Source organism: Brachionichthys hirsutus, chromosome 6 (genome assembly GCF_040956055.1).
Source record: "Brachionichthys hirsutus isolate HB-005 chromosome 6, CSIRO-AGI_Bhir_v1, whole genome shotgun sequence".
Taxonomy (NCBI): Eukaryota; Metazoa; Chordata; class Actinopteri; order Lophiiformes; family Brachionichthyidae; genus Brachionichthys; species Brachionichthys hirsutus.
This window is the reverse complement of record NC_090902.1, coordinates 169179-185722: the sequence shown is the minus strand read 5'-3', so window position 1 is coordinate 185722 and position 16544 is coordinate 169179. Positions and strand designations below refer to the sequence as shown.

The 16544-nt window shown below is 52.2% G+C and overlaps 2 protein-coding genes across 2 annotated transcripts in view; both read left to right on the top strand.

Annotated features, from left to right (window-relative positions):
• fat2 (FAT atypical cadherin 2) overlaps positions 1 to 12423 on the top strand; it is a 34795-nt gene extending 22372 nt beyond the window's left edge. Inside the window, exons 16-28 of the mRNA XM_068740238.1 lie at positions 1824 to 2035; positions 2991 to 3128; positions 3793 to 3936; positions 4305 to 4502; positions 4706 to 5306; positions 5395 to 5595; positions 5751 to 5908; positions 6793 to 7234; positions 7554 to 7707; positions 8924 to 9023; positions 9105 to 9250; positions 9908 to 10164; positions 10877 to 12423. Of these exons, the coding sequence (XP_068596339.1) occupies positions 1824 to 2035; positions 2991 to 3128; positions 3793 to 3936; positions 4305 to 4502; positions 4706 to 5306; positions 5395 to 5595; positions 5751 to 5908; positions 6793 to 7234; positions 7554 to 7707; positions 8924 to 9023; positions 9105 to 9250; positions 9908 to 10164; positions 10877 to 11367 (3242 nt within the window). The 3' untranslated portion in view covers positions 11368 to 12423. The remainder of the gene's footprint in view (positions 1 to 1823; positions 2036 to 2990; positions 3129 to 3792; positions 3937 to 4304; positions 4503 to 4705; positions 5307 to 5394; positions 5596 to 5750; positions 5909 to 6792; positions 7235 to 7553; positions 7708 to 8923; positions 9024 to 9104; positions 9251 to 9907; positions 10165 to 10876) is intronic.
• An 885-nt stretch (positions 12424 to 13308) lies between these two features.
• Positions 13309 to 15702, top strand: gm2a (ganglioside GM2 activator). The gene is made up of 4 exons (XM_068740263.1): positions 13309 to 13525; positions 13614 to 13766; positions 14898 to 15080; positions 15194 to 15702. Exons 1-4 carry the CDS (start codon positions 13409 to 13411, stop codon positions 15347 to 15349), a joined length of 609 nt encoding a protein of 202 aa, XP_068596364.1. The 5' UTR covers positions 13309 to 13408; the 3' UTR covers positions 15350 to 15702.
• The last annotated feature ends 842 nt before the right edge of the window (positions 15703 to 16544 follow it).

Below are 16544 nucleotides of genomic sequence, written 5' to 3'. Positions count from 1 at the left end.
GTCAGAACCATTTTCAGACGTGAAGGTGATGGAGGGTGAAGGCATTTAGGAATGTTGTGGGTCCAGACTAAGGGCGGGTCCATGTTGTGGGACCAGACTAGGGGCGGGTCCGTGTTATGGGACCAGACTAGGGGCGGGTCCGTGTTATGGGACCAGACTAGGGGCGGGTCCGTGTTATGGGACCAGATTAGGGGCGGGTCCGTGTTATGGGACCAGACTAGGGGCGGGTCCGTGTTATGGGACCAGACTAGGGGCGGGTCCGTGTTATGGGACCAGACTAGGGGCGGGTCCGTGTTATGGGACCAGACTAGGAGCGGGTCCGTGTTATGGGACCAGACTAGGGGCGGGTCCGTGTTATGGGACCAGACTAGGGGCGGGTCCGTGTTATGGGACCAGACTAGGGGCGGGTCCGTGTTATGGGACCAGACTAGGGGCGGGTCCGTGTTATGGGACCAGACTAGGGGCGGGTCCGTGTTATGGGACCAGACTAGGGGCGGGTCCGTGTTATGGGACCAGACTAGGGGCGGGTCCGTGTTATGGGACCAGACTAGGAGCGGGTCCGTGTTATGGGACCAGACTAGGGGCGGGTCCGTGTTATGGGACCAGACTAGGGGAGGGTCCGTGTTGTGGGACCAGACTAGGGGCGGGTCCATGTTGTGGGACCAGACTAGGGGCGGGTCCATGTTATGGGACCAGACTAGGGGCGGGTCCATGTTGTGGGACCAGACTAGGGGCGGGTCCACGTTATGAGACCAGACTAGGGGCGGGTCCATATTATGAGACCAGACTAGGAGCGGGTCCGTGTTATGGGACCAGACTAGGGGAGGGTCCGTGTTGTGGGACCAGACTAGGGGCGGGTCCATGTTGTGGGACCAGACTAGGGGCGGGTCCATGTTATGGGACCAGACTAGGGGCGGGTCCATGTTGTGGGACCAGACTAGGGGCGGGTCCACGTTATGAGACCAGACTAGGGGCGGGTCCACGTTGTGGGACCAGACTAGGGGCGGGTCCACGTTATGAGACCAGACTAGGGGCGGGTCCATGTTGTGGGACCAGATTAGGGGCGGGTCCATGTTATGGGACCAGACTAGGGGCGGGTCCATGTTATGAGACCAGACTAGGGGCGGGTCCATGTTGTGGGACCAGATTAGGGGCGGGTCCATGTTATGGGACCAGACTAGGGGCGGGTCCATGTTGTGGGACCAGACTAGGGGCGGGTCCGTGTTGTGGGACCAGACTAGGGGCGGGTCCATGTTATGGGACCAGACTAGGGGCGGGTCCGTGTTGTGGGACCAGATTAGGGGAGGGTCCATATTATGAGACCAGACTAGGGGCGGGTCCATGTTATGGGACCAGACTAGGGGCGGGTCCGTGTTGTGGGACCAGATTAGGGGAGGGTCCATGTTATGGGACCAGACTAGGGGCGGGTCCGTGTTGTGGGACCAGACTAGGGGAGGGTCCATATTATGAGACCAGACTAGGGGCGGGTCCGTGTTGTGGGACCAGATTAGGGGAGGGTCCATGTTATGGGACCAGACTAGGGGCGGGTCCGTGTTGTGGGACCAGATTAGGGGAGGGTCCATGTTATGGGACCAGACTAGGGGCGGGTCCGTGTTGTGGGACCAGACTAGGGGAGGGTCCATTTTATGAGACCAGACTAGGGGAGGGTCCATGTTATGGGACCAGACTAGGGGCGGGTCCATATTATGAGACCAGACTAGGAGCGGGTCCGTGTTATGGGACCAGACTATGTTTGAACTGTTCTGTGTTCTGATTGGTTGACTCTAAACCCTTCCCGCCCCTGTTCTCCGGCGCCCCCCCAGGCCGGTTAACCCTCGCCGCCCCGCTGGACTACGAGGCGTTCAGGGACTTCTACCTCTCTGTGGAAGGACGTCGGGGAAAGTCGACCGTCAGCGACGTCTTCACGCTCGTCATCAACGTGACGGACGTGAACGACAACGCGCCGCTGTTTGAGCGAGGCGGCTACAGCGTGGAGGTCGCCGAGGACCTGAGTCCTGCAGGACTGGTGATGAAGGTAACCATCATCATCATCATCATCATCATCATCATCTGACTGCAGGACTTTCCTGTTAGCATTTCTCCTCTAACGTTAGCATTAGCACACAGTTCTTACACCATGCTAAATACATTTGATCAAGCTTTACTGCAAATATCCGTCATCCGTCCATCATCCATCATCCACCCATCCATCATCCACCCATCCATCATCCACCCATCCATCATCCACCCATCCATCATCCGTCCATCATCCATCCATCCATCATCCGTCCATCATCCATCATCCATCCATCCGTCATCCGTCCATCATCCATCATCCATCCATCCATCATCCGTCCATCATCCATCATCCACCCATCCATCTTCTTCTTTTTGGCCTCTCGTTCACCCTCTCGCTCACCCTCTCATTCACCCTCTCGCTCACCCTCTCGTTCACCCTCTCGCTCACCCTCTCGCTCACCCTCTCGCTCACCCTCTCGCTCACCCTCTCGTTCACCCTCTCGCTCACCCTCTCGCTCACCCTCTCGCTCACACTCTCGTTCACCCTCTCGCTCACCCTCTCGCTCACCCTCTCGTTCACCCTCTCGCTCACCCTCTCGCTCACCTTCTCGTTCACCCTCTCGTTCACCCTCTCGCTCACCCTCTCGTTCACCCTCTCGCTCACCCTCTCGCTCACCCTCTCGCTCACCCTCTCGCTCACCCTCTCGTTCACCCTCTCGCTCACCCTCTCGCTCACCCTCTCGCTCACCCTCTCGCTCACCCTCTCGCTCACCCTCTCGCTCACCCTCTCGCTCACCCTCTCGTTCACCCTCTCGCTCACCCTCTCGCTCACCCTCTCGCTCACCCTCTCGTTCACACTCTCGTTCACCCTCTCGCTCACCCTCTCGCTCACCCTCTCGCTCACCCTCTCGCTCACCCTCAGAGCTTGCTCCTTTCCCTGCAGTGATCTCCTCCTCTCTCTTTTCCTCCAGGTATCGGCCACTGATCGGGACGGGCCGATCAATAACCTCCTGCGTTACTCCATCGTTAGCGGTGACCCTCTGCAGCAGTTCTTCATTCATTCTCGGAGTGGACAAATGTCCGTCCGGACGGCGCTGGACAGAGAGGAGGTGTGTTTGTGTGGATCAATACCAAGAGCAAAGATCTGTTTATTATTGATCCGTTATTTCACTGCAAGTTCACGTTCAACCGGGAGGATGGAACACCTTCTCATTGGCTGATTCACTCTGAGACACGCCCACCACGCCGTCTAAAGTTAGGTTGAGATGTCAGACCCGAGACTCCGATTATTGGTTCCCCAGGTAGAACCGAGACTCTGATTATTGGTTCCCCAGGTAGAACCGAGACTCTGATCATTGGTTCCCCAGGTAGAACCGAGACTCTGATCATTGGTTCCCCAGGTAGAACCGAGACTCTGATCATTGGTTCCCCAGGTAGAACCGAGACTCTGATCATTGGTTCCCCAGGTAGAACCGAGACTCTGAGCGCAGCCGTCTGAGGAACCGGGTACTAAAGGGTTCTGTGAGGAAGAACAATGGTTTCTTAAGTTTGACTGTACACCAGGATATAATAACAAAGGTGTAAACGCAGTCCTCCAACCAGGTAAAGACCGCTGGTAGAGGCGGCCCATAGATCTCTGGACCCGTCTTTGTCCTGCAGGTCCCTCACTACTCTCTGACGGTCCGTTTGTCCTGCAGGTCCCTCACTACTCTCTGACGGTCCGTTTGTCCTGCAGGTCCCTCACTACTCTCTGACGGTCCGTTTGTCCTGCAGGTCCCTCACTACTCTCTGACGGTCCAGGCGGCAGACGAAGGCGAGCCTCCCCTGTCCTCGGCGGTCCTCGTCACCATCACGGTCACCGACATCAACGACAACCCGCCCGTCTTCTCCCAGGTCAACCGCCGTCTGGTGCTGCAGGTAGGACGGCCAATCAAGTCACACGACATTGTCTCCACGGAAACCACGCACACGCATTCATCAGGTGTTACAGCTGGACAAATGTTACCTGAGAAGGAGAAAGACCAGGAAAGGCCACCAACCGGTGGTCCTGGTTGGGTTGGTCACCTGCGCCGCTGCTTCTCTTTGAAGCTCCAGGTGTTTTTCAGACATGAACACTTCCTGTTGATCCGTCCAGGTGTAAACGGGACCGCGGCTCTGGAGACAATCAATCACAGTGTAGGAATGTTGGAGTCATTTTCTGTCCCGTGCTGGAACAGGGATCAGGATGAGGGTCTCCTGATGACCATGAAGATGAATCGGCTCCTTTTACCTGTCCGCTCCTGCAGGAGGGCGGGCCCGTCGGCAGCAGCATCCTCCAGCTTGTGGTGGCGGACAAAGACACACCCACAAACGGCCCCCCTTTCTCCTTTCACATCGTCACTGGAAACGAGGACCAGCAGTTCCACGTGGACCAGGGTGGCCTGCTGTCGCTGTCCGCCCCGCTCACAAAGAGGGTCAGACCCCGTCACCAGCTCCAGATCCAGGTAACTCAGGTAGCTCCGTGTCCGTCGGGTCTGGTCCTCCTCTTGACCCACATCACCTTTCACCCCGTCGGTACTGGTACCAGCACCGGCATCACTTCCACCGTTAATTGGAGCTTAGCTTAGCACAAAGCCTACAGAAGGCTAGCTGCTGCTAGTCTTTATGCTAAGATGCTGTTTCCATCCACTTTGTTTGGACCAATCAGGCGACAGACAGCGGCCACCCGCCCCTCTCCTCCATCTGTGTGGTGAACATCGACGTCACCGAGCAAAGCAAGTACCCGCCCACCGTCGTTCCGCTGGAGGTCTTCATCACCACCTCTGGGGGGCTGTTTGCCAACCGCGACGTTGGCAGGATCCACGCCTCAGACCAGGACCTACAAGACGTCCTGACCTACAAGCTGCTTTCAGAACATCCGGTCCAGAGCAGGTTCTCAGTAGACCCAGCTGATGGAAGGATCTGGGTGGAGGAAGACCTGGAGGAAGGCTCCTACTCTGTAAACATCAGCGTGAGCGATGGGAAGTTCAGCGTCTGGACCAGGGTCCAGGTTCATGTGTGGGCAGCCGACCAGAGGGTTCTGGACTCTGGCGTGACGCTGCAGCTGGTTGGGTTGACGCCGGAGGAGTTCTTGAGGGACCACTGGGGAGGCGTCCAGCGCGTCCTGGGACAAGCCCTGAGTTTACCCAGACAGGATCTGCAGCTGGCCAGCCTGCAGCAGCTGCCGGACCCCGGGGTCCTGGAGGTCCTCCTGGTCCAGAGGCCTCAGAACAGACCCGTCCACACGCTGCCAACCAACAGACTCGCAGGTGATCAATCAGAATGAGCAAACAGCAGGCGTTTCGACCAATGAGAGACTCCGATCACCGAGGTGTTCTGTTCTGGTCTCTGATGCAGGGGTCATACCCGACATAGAGGACTCTCTGGGCCTCAGCATCCTCAGGGTCAAACACAACGGCTGCCTGGGGGCCGGCTGTCCGCCGCGAGGCTGCAGGAACGCCGTCCGGCTGGCAGGAGAACGCTGGAACCATTTCACCACCGCCAGAGCCGGGTACATCACCCCGCCCCACAGCTGGGACAGCGTGTGCCCCTGTAACGGTATGTGGGACCAGAGTCCGGTTCCTCCAGAATCCGTCTGGCATGCTGTGGAATGTTCCACCACCCTGGTTCTTCAGCGGGTTTAAACACCTTCCACAGGTACGTCTTCATCACTTTAGCGCTGTGACTCTCCATCGGTTCTGTTCCTGTTTCAGAGTCGGCCCTGAGCTTCGGGGCCGAGTCCTACCTGAAGTACCTCCACCTGATGGACGAGGACCGGCAGAGCTTCAAACTGTCGCTGAGGTTTAAGACTGTCCAGGATCAGGGTGTCATCATGTCCACCGCTAGCTCCACCCACTGGGGGACCTTACAGGTAAAGTTTTTTATTCTGTTGTTCTGAACTCCCGGACGCCTCCTTTCACACAGTGAAACAGTCCAGGTTCACACAGTGAAACAGTCCAGGTTCACACAGTGAAACAGTCCAGGTTCACACAGTGAAACAGTCCAGGTTCACACAGTGAAACAGTCCAGGTTCACACAGTGAAACAGTCCAGGTTCACACAGTGAAAGAGTCCAGGTTCACACAGTGAAAGAGTCCAGGTTCACACAGTGAAACAGTCCAGGTTCACACAGTGAAAGAGTCCAGGTTCACACAGTGAAACAGTCCAGGTTCACACAGTGAAACAGTCCAGGTTCACACAGTGAAAGAGTCCAGGTTCACACAGTGAAACAGTCCAGGTTCACACAGTGAAACAGTCCAGGTTCATACAGTGAAAGAGTCCAGGTTCACACAGTGAAACAGTCCAGGTTCATACAGTGAAAGAGTCCAGGTTCACACAGTGAAACAGTCCAGGTTCATACAGTGAAAGAGTCCAGGTTCACACAGTGAAACAGTCCAGGTTCATACAGTGAAAGAGTCCAGGTTCACACAGTGAAACAGTCCAGGTTCACACAGTGAAACAGTCCAGGTTCATACAGTGAAACAGTCCAGGTTCACACAGTGAAACAGTCCAGGTTCATACAGTGAAACAGTCCAGGTTCACACAGTGAAACAGTCCAGGTTCACACAGTGAAACAGTCCAGGTTCACACAGTGAAACAGTCCAGGTTCACACAGTGAAAGAGTCCAGGTTCACACAGTGAAACAGTCCAGGTTCACACAGTGAAACAGTCCAGGTTCACACAGTGAAACAGTCCAGGTTCACACAGTGAAACAGTCCAGGTTCACACAGTGACTACTAGCATTTTTCCTCCTCAGTTGACCAATGGAGAGTTGCGGTTCTGGTACAGCTGTGGAAACACCTCCCCAAGTTCCTTCCTGATCAGATCTGACCTGGTGTCAGACGGACAATGGCACAGCATCTTGCTGGATGTTAACTCCACCACCCTAAAGCTGACCCTGGACCGGCAGCCTCCAGCCTCCGCCGCCCTGACCGAGCCGTGCCGGATGATGCGCTCCCACGGTGCCATCCGTTTCGCCTCTTCAGATTCTGCACCGGAGGTTCACCGGAAAAATTTCATTGGCTGCCTTAAGGACTTGGAGTTTAATGGGGAACCAATCAGAGTAGGCGATGTGTCGGATTGGACAGGACCAGGGAGCAGGAGGGTGTTTGGGGTGTACCAGTGCTGCAGCAGCGCGGCTACCTGTGGAGGCAACACCTGTCAGAACGGTGGGGTCTGCAAGGAGGACGCCAACGGAGGTGAGCAACGCAAATCTGGCTTCTGTAGCCCCGCATAAAGTTTTCTTTATGAAGAGTTTAAGTCCAAAGCTTCTGCTTCATCCGGACTGGGTCTGGATCAGCGCCAGGGAAGATGAGCTCTTCTAAATTCTTACAGAACTCTGGGATCAATAAAAGAGATTCTGATTCTGATTCTGAATCAAATATAGTGAAGGAAAGTTGGGAGTTGTTCCTCCGACTCCTGCTTTACAACAAAGTCTTGGAGAACTTGTCTGGTACATCATCGTCATCAGGTGACTCTGATTGACAGGTAGCATCACGTTTGTGTCTGCCGTTCCAGAACCTCGCTGCAGGTGTCCCGGACTCTTCCACGGCGCCCGTTGCCAGCTTCCCATCAGCCCGTGTTTCTCCCAGCCGTGTGCCGATGGCCGGGTCTGCGTCCCCAAGGCCCAGGGTTACATGTGCAACTGTTCCCTGGACAACGCCGGTGCACGGTAAGCACGCGGCGGCTTAGCTTAGCTTAGCTTAGCTTAGCTTAGCTTAGCGTCACATTCGTAAACCACCGTGTCGAAACAGCATCTTTCTTCTCGCTGACGGCAAGAAATCCTTCAGCTGGATGTCAACTCCAAGAAAAAGGTCTTCAAGGTCCCAAATCACTCTCTCTCTCTTTCACTCTCACTCTCTCTATCTTTCACTCTCTCACTCTCTCTCACTTTCACTCTCACTCTCTCACTTTCACTCTCTCTTTCACTCTCTCTTTCACTCTCACTCTCTCTCACTTTCACTCTCACTCTCTTTCACTCTCTCTCTTTCACTCTCTCTCTTTCACTCTTACTCTCTCACTTTCACTCTCTTTCACTCTCTCTCTTTCACTCTTACTCTCTCACTTTCACTCTCTCTCACTTTCACTCTCACTCTCACTCTCTCACTCTCACTTTCACTCTCTCTTTTTCACTCTCACTCTCTCTCTTTCACTCTTACGCTCACTCTCTCTCACTTTCACTCTCACTCTCTCACTTTCACTCACTTTCACTTTCTCTTTCACTCTCACTCTCTCTCACTTTCACTTTCTCTTTCACTCTCACTCTCTCTCACTTTCACTCTCACTCTCTTTCACTCTTACTCTCACGCTCACTCTCTCTCTTTCACTCTCTCTCTTTTTCACTCTCACGCTCTCTCTCTTTCACTCTTACTCTCACACTCACTCTCTCACTCTCACTTTCACTCTCACTCTCACTCTCACTCTCTCTTTCCCTGTTCCCATGTTTCGACACTATTCTGGTGATTTTTGGTCCTGATCAACCCAAAAACAGCGAAACAAACAAACCAGCCAGTCAATCCTTCCTAGTTCAGTAATCACCTCCTGAAACGCGTCTGGCAGAAATCTACCTTTATGTTACGTCACGCTGATAAAAATGGCCTATGGGAGGAGCCCATCAGGTCATTTAGGGCGTGGCCAACGGCCTTAAAGGCACAAACTGTGAGAAAAGTAGGATAACTCAAATTCTACTAGAGAGACCGTCGTGTGGAAGAAATGACCCGTTCCATCTCAGAGTGGGTGTGGATAAAGGGGCGGGGCCACTGTGGTCTGTTTTGGTCTAGCCTCGGTGGAGGTTTGTGTTCAGGATTATTTGGGTCTTGTTTTGAAGACTGGTTCTGATTTAGCGATGACACGTGCTCCTCCTCCTTAACTTTCTCCACGCCCCACAGGTGTCACAACCAGGTAGAGCTGTGTTCGCCCAGTCTGTGTCCCGGAGGCTTCGACTGCAAAGTCACCGATGGATCCATCCACTGCGACCCGCTGCCCCAGGTGAGTCAAAGGTACTCATGACGGTGCTGAGCATCCAGGTGAGCTTGGATCGCACTGACAATGCCGCCCCTCATCCGACAGGTGTCTCCGGTGCTCGGCTACGTGGAGATCATGGAGATTTGTGCCACCGTGCTCGGACTGCTGTTCCTGGTCGGCATCTTCGTTTGCATCAGAAAACGCTACGTTCAGAAGAAGAAGAAGCCGGCAGGTGTGCAGGACGCCAACGGGTGAGCGGGAACGCCATGTTCCTCAACGAGGACCAAACAGAACAGCCGAACTACAATCTCGATGTTCTGATGGCAGCAGTTTGTGCTGCGCTGCTCCCAGAACCTCAGGGGCGGGTTCCCACCGGCCCGTCTCACCCGCTCATTGGGGAGGTGGAGCCTATTATGTGAGCTAGGACCCGAAAGATGTTGACCTATGTCTGGGCGGGGCGGAGCCAGAAGAAACTCTGGGTGGAGCCATCAGTGTGCTCAAGGATCGAGTAGGCGTGGCTCGAAATAAATCAGCCAATCAGCACTTGTTCTGTCTGCATGTGTGCAGAGCTACTTCTGAACCAATCAGTTGTTTCTGTAAGATGACAATCAGAATCAATGACCTTAAATATTCGTTTTCTGCCATTGATCGATTGAAAGGTTAAAAGAACATAAACAGGACACTTTTATTCAAACAAGACTAAAACACGAGAAGTTGTTCTTGAAGAACAAAGTCTGAAACGGATTAAAAACTGATCATGCGACTGAATATGATGAATCGACGAGGCAGTGAGTTTGATTTATAGATCTCCGGAGGTTTAGATATAATTCTGTGAAAGAGGTGGGGGGGGGGGGGGGTGCGATCAATAATGACTTTTCATATTTATTATAGTTTGATTTTATTTGCAGACACTTCCTGTCTAGTCTGGCCAAGACTCTCAAAGCCGACAACCAGGAAGTCAACCCCATGGAGATGAGCTCATTGGACCACACGCCGTTCAGGTCTCTGCGCCCAAGAAGCCAGATCATCTCAGGAGGCGGGGTTTCCTTGCTGAGGTCACAGGGGCCGGTCGTGTGCAGCGTCGCCCCCAACCTCCCTGCCAGGCCCCTGACCAGCTCGGATAGCGGCTCCATCAGGAAGAACACCTGGGACATGGACTACCAAGGTGCGTCATCCTCGTCACCCTGCAACCTTCCTCTAACGCAGTGGTTCTCAAATAGTGGGGCGCCCCCCCCCTAGCGATGTCAGGGGGGGCGCCTGTGACTGCGGAGAACATGCTTTTTTTGCCGTACGAGATTAAAGTGTAATTGCACATCCACTCCAGTAGTTGGCAGTGGCGCCCTGATTGTCAGAGTGCGCGCAGGGAGTAGACGCAGAAGAAGAGCGGTCGTAAACAAACCCTCAAGAGACAGCGGAGAAATATTTCACGGTGCTCCTGAGTTAATGTTGCTGATCAATTTTAATTCATTATTTATTGATGTTATTTAATTTAATGTATTATTTAATTGTATAAATTGTAGTTTAAGGAGTAAAAAATTAAATTCAGGCAAATTGATGCACTTCAAATATTTTCTGTTGCAAACAAAAAAACGTTTTAATAAAGTTATTCTTTGTTGTAAGTTGATCTATATTTCTTTCTTTTTCATATTTCTTTTTATGTTAATAAGGATACAAGAGTGTTTTTTTTAGGGGGGGGGGTCGCAAAATGTTTTTCCCTTCCTAGGGGGGTCGTAACAGAGAATAATTGAGGAGGACTGCTCTAACGCCATTTGAGGTCACTGGTCAGCTGGTGCATCATGGGATGGTTCAGGGGCGGGGCATAATCATCATCACGCTTGATTGAGCGCTTTGGTGACGGTTTCTGTTTCCTGTCCCAGTCTACCCAGCGGACCCGGACTACTATGGGCGCCCGGTGGTCCAGGAGCTCCCCCAGTTTGACATCGTGGAGGATCCTTACTGCAGTTCCTCCATGGACTCCCGGCGGACCTCTCGTTTCGGTGGTTTCCCGTTTCCGCTCGCGCGTGACGACCGCCGCGCCCCCCTCCCACCCTGCTACAGCAACCAGAACCTGGACGACTTCCTGGGTCCAGATGGCCTTCCTCTCCCCACCTCCCAGTGTCCCAACGAGTACACCGCCATCAGCTACTACCCCACCCGGGACACCCACAGCCTGGACAACGTCTCTGGAGGCTACAAGAGGCTCAGCATGCGCCTCAGCGTGGCTATGCCATCATATGCCAAGCGTGCTAGCTCGCCACCGCCGCCGAACCCGGCTGAGCCTCAAAGACGGGGGCCAAAGCCCCGGAGCCACGACGGCTCGAGCATCGTGGAGAGCGACTACGGGAGCTGTGAGGAGGTGATGTTCTGAGGTTTGGTTGGAGGGTCGTGTCCCGTCTCGTTATTCTTTGATAGGCCGCCGACCAAACTGATGGTTCTGATCTGGACTTCGGGGGTTAAGAGGTCTGCAGAATGTGGTGCTGGTTCTGCAGCAGTATTATGTCTTCTGGACAGCAAACATCCCGTTTGATGGACCGACCCGAGGACATCTGACTGCGTTTGTGTGACCTAAAGGGACCGTCAGAACCTCGGGTGATGGTTCAGGTCTGAACACGGACCTGTTGCTGATTCTGCTATACAGAAAGGGGGCTGGATCCCCTGAAACAGAGCCACAACAAACCGGGTCGCGGAGTCCATGATCTCCGTAACGTTTCTGAATGTGTGTCAAGATTCCACCTCCATTAAATCCAGCATGTCTGACATTTCCCAGAACCGCCCCTCCCCCCAGCAATCCTCATAGATCCTCATAGATCCTCAGTAATCTTCATTGATCCTCATTGATCCTCATAGATCCTCAGTGATCCTCATAGATCCTCAGTAATCTTCATTGATCCTCATAGATCCTCATAGATCCTCAGTGATCCTCATAGATCCTCAGTAATCTTCATTGATCCTCATAGATCCTCATAGATCCTCATAGATCCTCAGTGAACCCCTTCACCGCTTGTTCTGGTTTGTGTCTCACTGGTCTTCGCTGTGATTGCTGGTAAAGAACAATGTTGTACTGCTCATACAGATGTTGTACTGCTCATACAGATGTTGTACTGCTCATACAGATGTTGTACTGCTCATACAGATGTTGTACTGCTCATACAGATGTTGTACTGCTCATACAGATGTTGTACTGTTCATACAGATGATGTACTGTTCATACAGATGTTGTACTGCTCATACAGATGTTGTATTGTACATGCAGATGTACTGCTCATACAGATGTGACTTGAATGTACATTTTGTTTTAATTCATTTTAAACATTATTTTTGTACTACTGTGGGCGGTCCTTGTTCTTCTGTGTGGTTTCTCTGTGAGAGATTTAAATTCTGCCTGTTTTCAGTATTTGTAAAGAGACTAAGAATAAAGATAATATCTGCTGTGAGCCTGTTCGGGTTCGGGTTCGGCACTGCTGATGGTGCTCCATGCTACTTCCCCATATGGACCTCTACAGTTTGACTGTTTCACTTTGTGGACCTGGACTGATGGTGTTTAGGGTGTTGGTGTCTGTGAATGTGGGAAATTGTTTGCAGACATGGATGTGGTCTTCCCAGGCTCTATAAAGGACTAGAATCCTGCAGCTAACACCAGTAACACCAGACATAACAAGAATTAACTCCAGTAGTAACTCCAGTAGTAACAAGAATTAACTCCAGTAGTAACTCCAGTAGTAACAAGAATTAACTCCAGTAGTAACTCCAGTAGTAACTCCAGTAGAAACTCAGTATTTTGTAATAATAATTAGATTATTCACCAAAAAATCATCACTATTTTTGTCTTTGAGGATTACTCCTAATAGAATATTTTGAGGGGACCAAGAATCGATGTCTCTGGAACTGGGCGATATGAAGTCATCGAGAGGTTTCACGTTCATAGAACGCATGCTCTGTTGTTTCTAGATTTATGTTACAAATACAACAATTATCTACCACAAATTTGAATCTACTTTTCATGAATCCATTTGAAGGATACATTTTGTTTATGGTTTTAAAATGAACTTAAAATGAAAAGAAGCGCCACCGTCTCAGGCAGCTGTTCTTCGTTATTTCCGGCAACATGGCCGCCGCCGGGCGTCTTACCGCCCTCCACTGGCCTCTTTCTGAACTACATCTTCACGTAGACCAGTGTCATGCAGGAACCTCCTTGGGAGTCACGTGATGGTTCTCGTGACGTAGTCGTACAGCGCAACGAGGATGTGGCAGAGCTCAGGGTGGAGGACAGCAGTGCGCCTGCGCAGAGTCGGCTCCGCTGAAACCAAAGAAGAAGAAGGAGGAGCAGAAACAGGAAGTAAGCTTCATCTTGGACTCGGTTCCTTCTCGCTTCGGGGGCTCGGCTGGGTTCTGGCCTCGGAGACAGCGGGATGGGCCGGCTGTTCGTGCTGACGGTGGGCGTGGCAGTGGGCGTGGCCGTGGGCCTGGTGGTTCTAACTCCGGTAAACGGCGGCTCCGCCGGTGAGAACAAAGACCGCAGAATACAGGTGAGCCCGTCGGTGCTGCTGCTTCACGGTGACGTCATCGCCCATGGCCTTAATGGAACGTAAAGACTTCCGGTCTGTTTGTGGGCAGCTTCTGGGCTTCGGCTGGAAGGACTGCGGTCAGCCAGGTGATCCGGCGGTTCTCGGGGCTCTGACTGTGTCTCCTGATCCGATACGCATCCCCGGATCCCTGACTGCCTCCGCCTCGGGGGCCACGGCTGTTGATCTGAGCGCCCCCCTGTCTGTAAGTACTCTCGCCTGTACAATGTAGGGTTGTACAGATATTTACTCGGCGTGTGCTGCTGGGACGGTCTACACAACTACTACACAACAGAACCGGTTCTGGTCCTCGATTAGAGGGTAGAGGTCATTTTTAACTTTGATTCCAGCAGGGTAATATTTAACTTCATAAAAGTAAATGTGAGAAAATAAAAATCCCGTTTGCTGTTAAATCAGTCAGTTTGAGCAGGAAGACGTTTACTTCAAAGAGGAGCTGAAAACGATTCTAACCCTGTCTCTAAGTACGGCAGTGCCCCCCCCCCCCCCCTAACCCTAATTAACATACAAAGAAATATGAAAAATAAAGAAATATAGATCAACTTACAACAAAGAATAACTTTATTACCATTTTTTTAGTCTGCAACAGAAAATAAGGAAGTCAGGTCTTTCTTCTTCTTCCACCGTAGATTGTTTACAACCGCTCTTCTTCTGCTAACACTCCCTGCGCGCACTCTGACAATCAGGGCGCCACTGCCAACTGCTGGAGTGGATGTGCAATTACACTTTACTCTCGTAAGGAAAAAAACATTTTCTCCGCGGACACAGGCGCCCCCCCATTTGAGAACCACTGAAGTAGGGGGTGGTGTCTTTGCCCATATTATGATAAACTCACTTTCCCATGTTCCCTTGTTCCTACACTGTTGTGGAGGGATCGGGTCCGTATCAACCCAAAAACGATGAAATAAAACGTCCAGTCGATCCTGCATAGTTTGTGTAGTTCTGTAATCAAGTACACAAACGCTTCTGGAAGAAATCTCTTACTGTGACGTCACAGTACAAAAACGTGCACAAGATGTGCGTGCACATGCACACACAGTCATTGCGTAACGTAGTTCCGTTTTTGTTTCCCCCCCCACCGTTTCTGTCCTGAAGCATCTGTTTGGACCAAAGAAAGAACTTTCTGCGAGTCCAGTTTTCCCCCTTTCTTGTCTTGACTCTGTTCTTGCTCATTTGTATCCATCCTCCCGACACCGGTTCCATCCCGATCCTTTTTCTTCTGGTCCTTCTTTCCATCAAGCAGAACTTTGCAGGACTGTTGATGACGATCTTGTAGAATAAATAAAGACCTCCGACCTTTTGTCCTCCTTTTCATCAGTTGAATGTGACCCTGGAGAAGGAGGTGTTGGGTTTCTGGGTTACGGTCCCCTGTCTGGACCAGTTGGGCAGTTGTCATTACCAGGACGCCTGTGATGTTCTGAACCAGCTGATCCCTGCAGGTCAAGATTGTCCTGAACCGCTGCACACCTATGGGCTTCCCTGCCATTGCCCGTTTAAAACTGTGAGTCCGAACATCTGTTGGCGTGCTCCTTAACAGTGATCACACATTCTGGGACTCAGGAGTGTGGTACCCTACACCCGAGTCCAGTCTGACCCCCCTGTCTGTCTCCTCAGGGCTCGTACTTTCTGCCTCGTGCGGATTTCTACGTGCCCCACATAGATCTGCCCCACTGGCTGACCAACGGGGACTACCGTGCTCAGGGTGTCCTGGGTGCGCGGGGTCGGGAGCTGGGATGCGTCTCAGTCAGTCTCTCCGTTCACGCTGACTAAACACCCAAAGTCAGCAGACCTCACCGTTTTTGGATTTGTAAATAAAGATAGTTAAAAAAATACTGGAAACCACAGTAGAAGTTGTACAAAGAACTGATTCTGATGGACCTCAGACGTGCAAAAAGAAAAAGGGTTTGGTGTTACATGTTTGAGAACAATGTAATATTAGAGTTTGGCCAGGAGGGGGAGATATTTTCATTCCAAGTCACACAAACCTCCAGGTGTCAATCCTGCTTTTTGTAGGTCACCAAAACGTTAGTTTAGTTCTAGTCAAGTTAACCAGTCTAGAGCTCTTTGTGTTAAACAGAGTTTGGTAAAGGTCAAGTCAGTTTTGTTTGTATGGAATGACAATTGTGAACAAACTGATAAATGTTACAGCATCTTCATGTAACTCCTTGGATCTCTGGATCAGGGGGGGGGGGGGGTTTAATTCAGCCTTTTGAAGGACTGATTGTCTTTTACTTATCTGGGTCGTGGGGGGCTGCAGTCCTATCAGAGAGGCTCAACCCCCCCAGACAGCCAGCTGAGAGTTATGATCGCTCCAGCGTGGGTCTCCTTCCAGAGGGACGTGCCTGGAATACCTCCTCAGGGGGGCGTCCAGGGTCACCGAACCAAATGCCTGAACCACCTCACCGACTCGTATCTGTGTGGAAGAGCAGCTTCTCCACTTTGAGCCCCTCTCCAGGACTGACTAGTCCTCACCCTCTCCAGGACTGACTAGTCCTCACCCTCTCCAGGACTGACTAGTCCTCACCCTCTCCAGGACTGACTAGTCCTCACCCTCTCCAGTAACTGACTAGTCCTCACCCTCTCCAGGACTGACTAGTCCTCACCCTCCAGTAACTGACTAGTCCTCACCCTCTCCAGGACTGACTAGTCCTCACCCTCTCCAGTAACTGACTAGTCCTCACCCTCTCCAGTAACTGACTAGTCCTCACCCTCTCCAGTAACTGACTAGTCCTCACCCTCTCCGTGACTGACTAGTCCTCACCCTCTCCAGGACTGACTAGTCCTCACCCTCTCCAGTAACTGACTAGTCCTCACCCTCTCCAGTAACTGACTAGTCCTCACCCTCTCCAGGACTGACTAGTCCTCACCCTCTCCAGTAACTGACTAGTCCTCACCCTCTCCAGTAACTGACTAGTCCTCACCCTCTCCAGTAACTGACTAGTCCTCACCCTCTCCAGGACTGACT

Excerpts from the sequence above, each read along its gene's own strand:
- gm2a (XM_068740263.1), top strand. The coding sequence starts at position 13,409 with ATGGGCCGGCTGTTCGTGCTGACGGTGGGCGTGGCAGTGGGCGTGGCC. Across the intron at positions 13,526-13,613 it reads ACAAAGACCGCAGAATACAG|CTTCTGGGCTTCGGCTGGAA; the intron begins GTGAGCCCGTCG and ends GTTTGTGGGCAG. Across the intron at positions 13,767-14,897 it reads ATCTGAGCGCCCCCCTGTCT|TTGAATGTGACCCTGGAGAA; the intron begins GTAAGTACTCTC and ends CCTTTTCATCAG.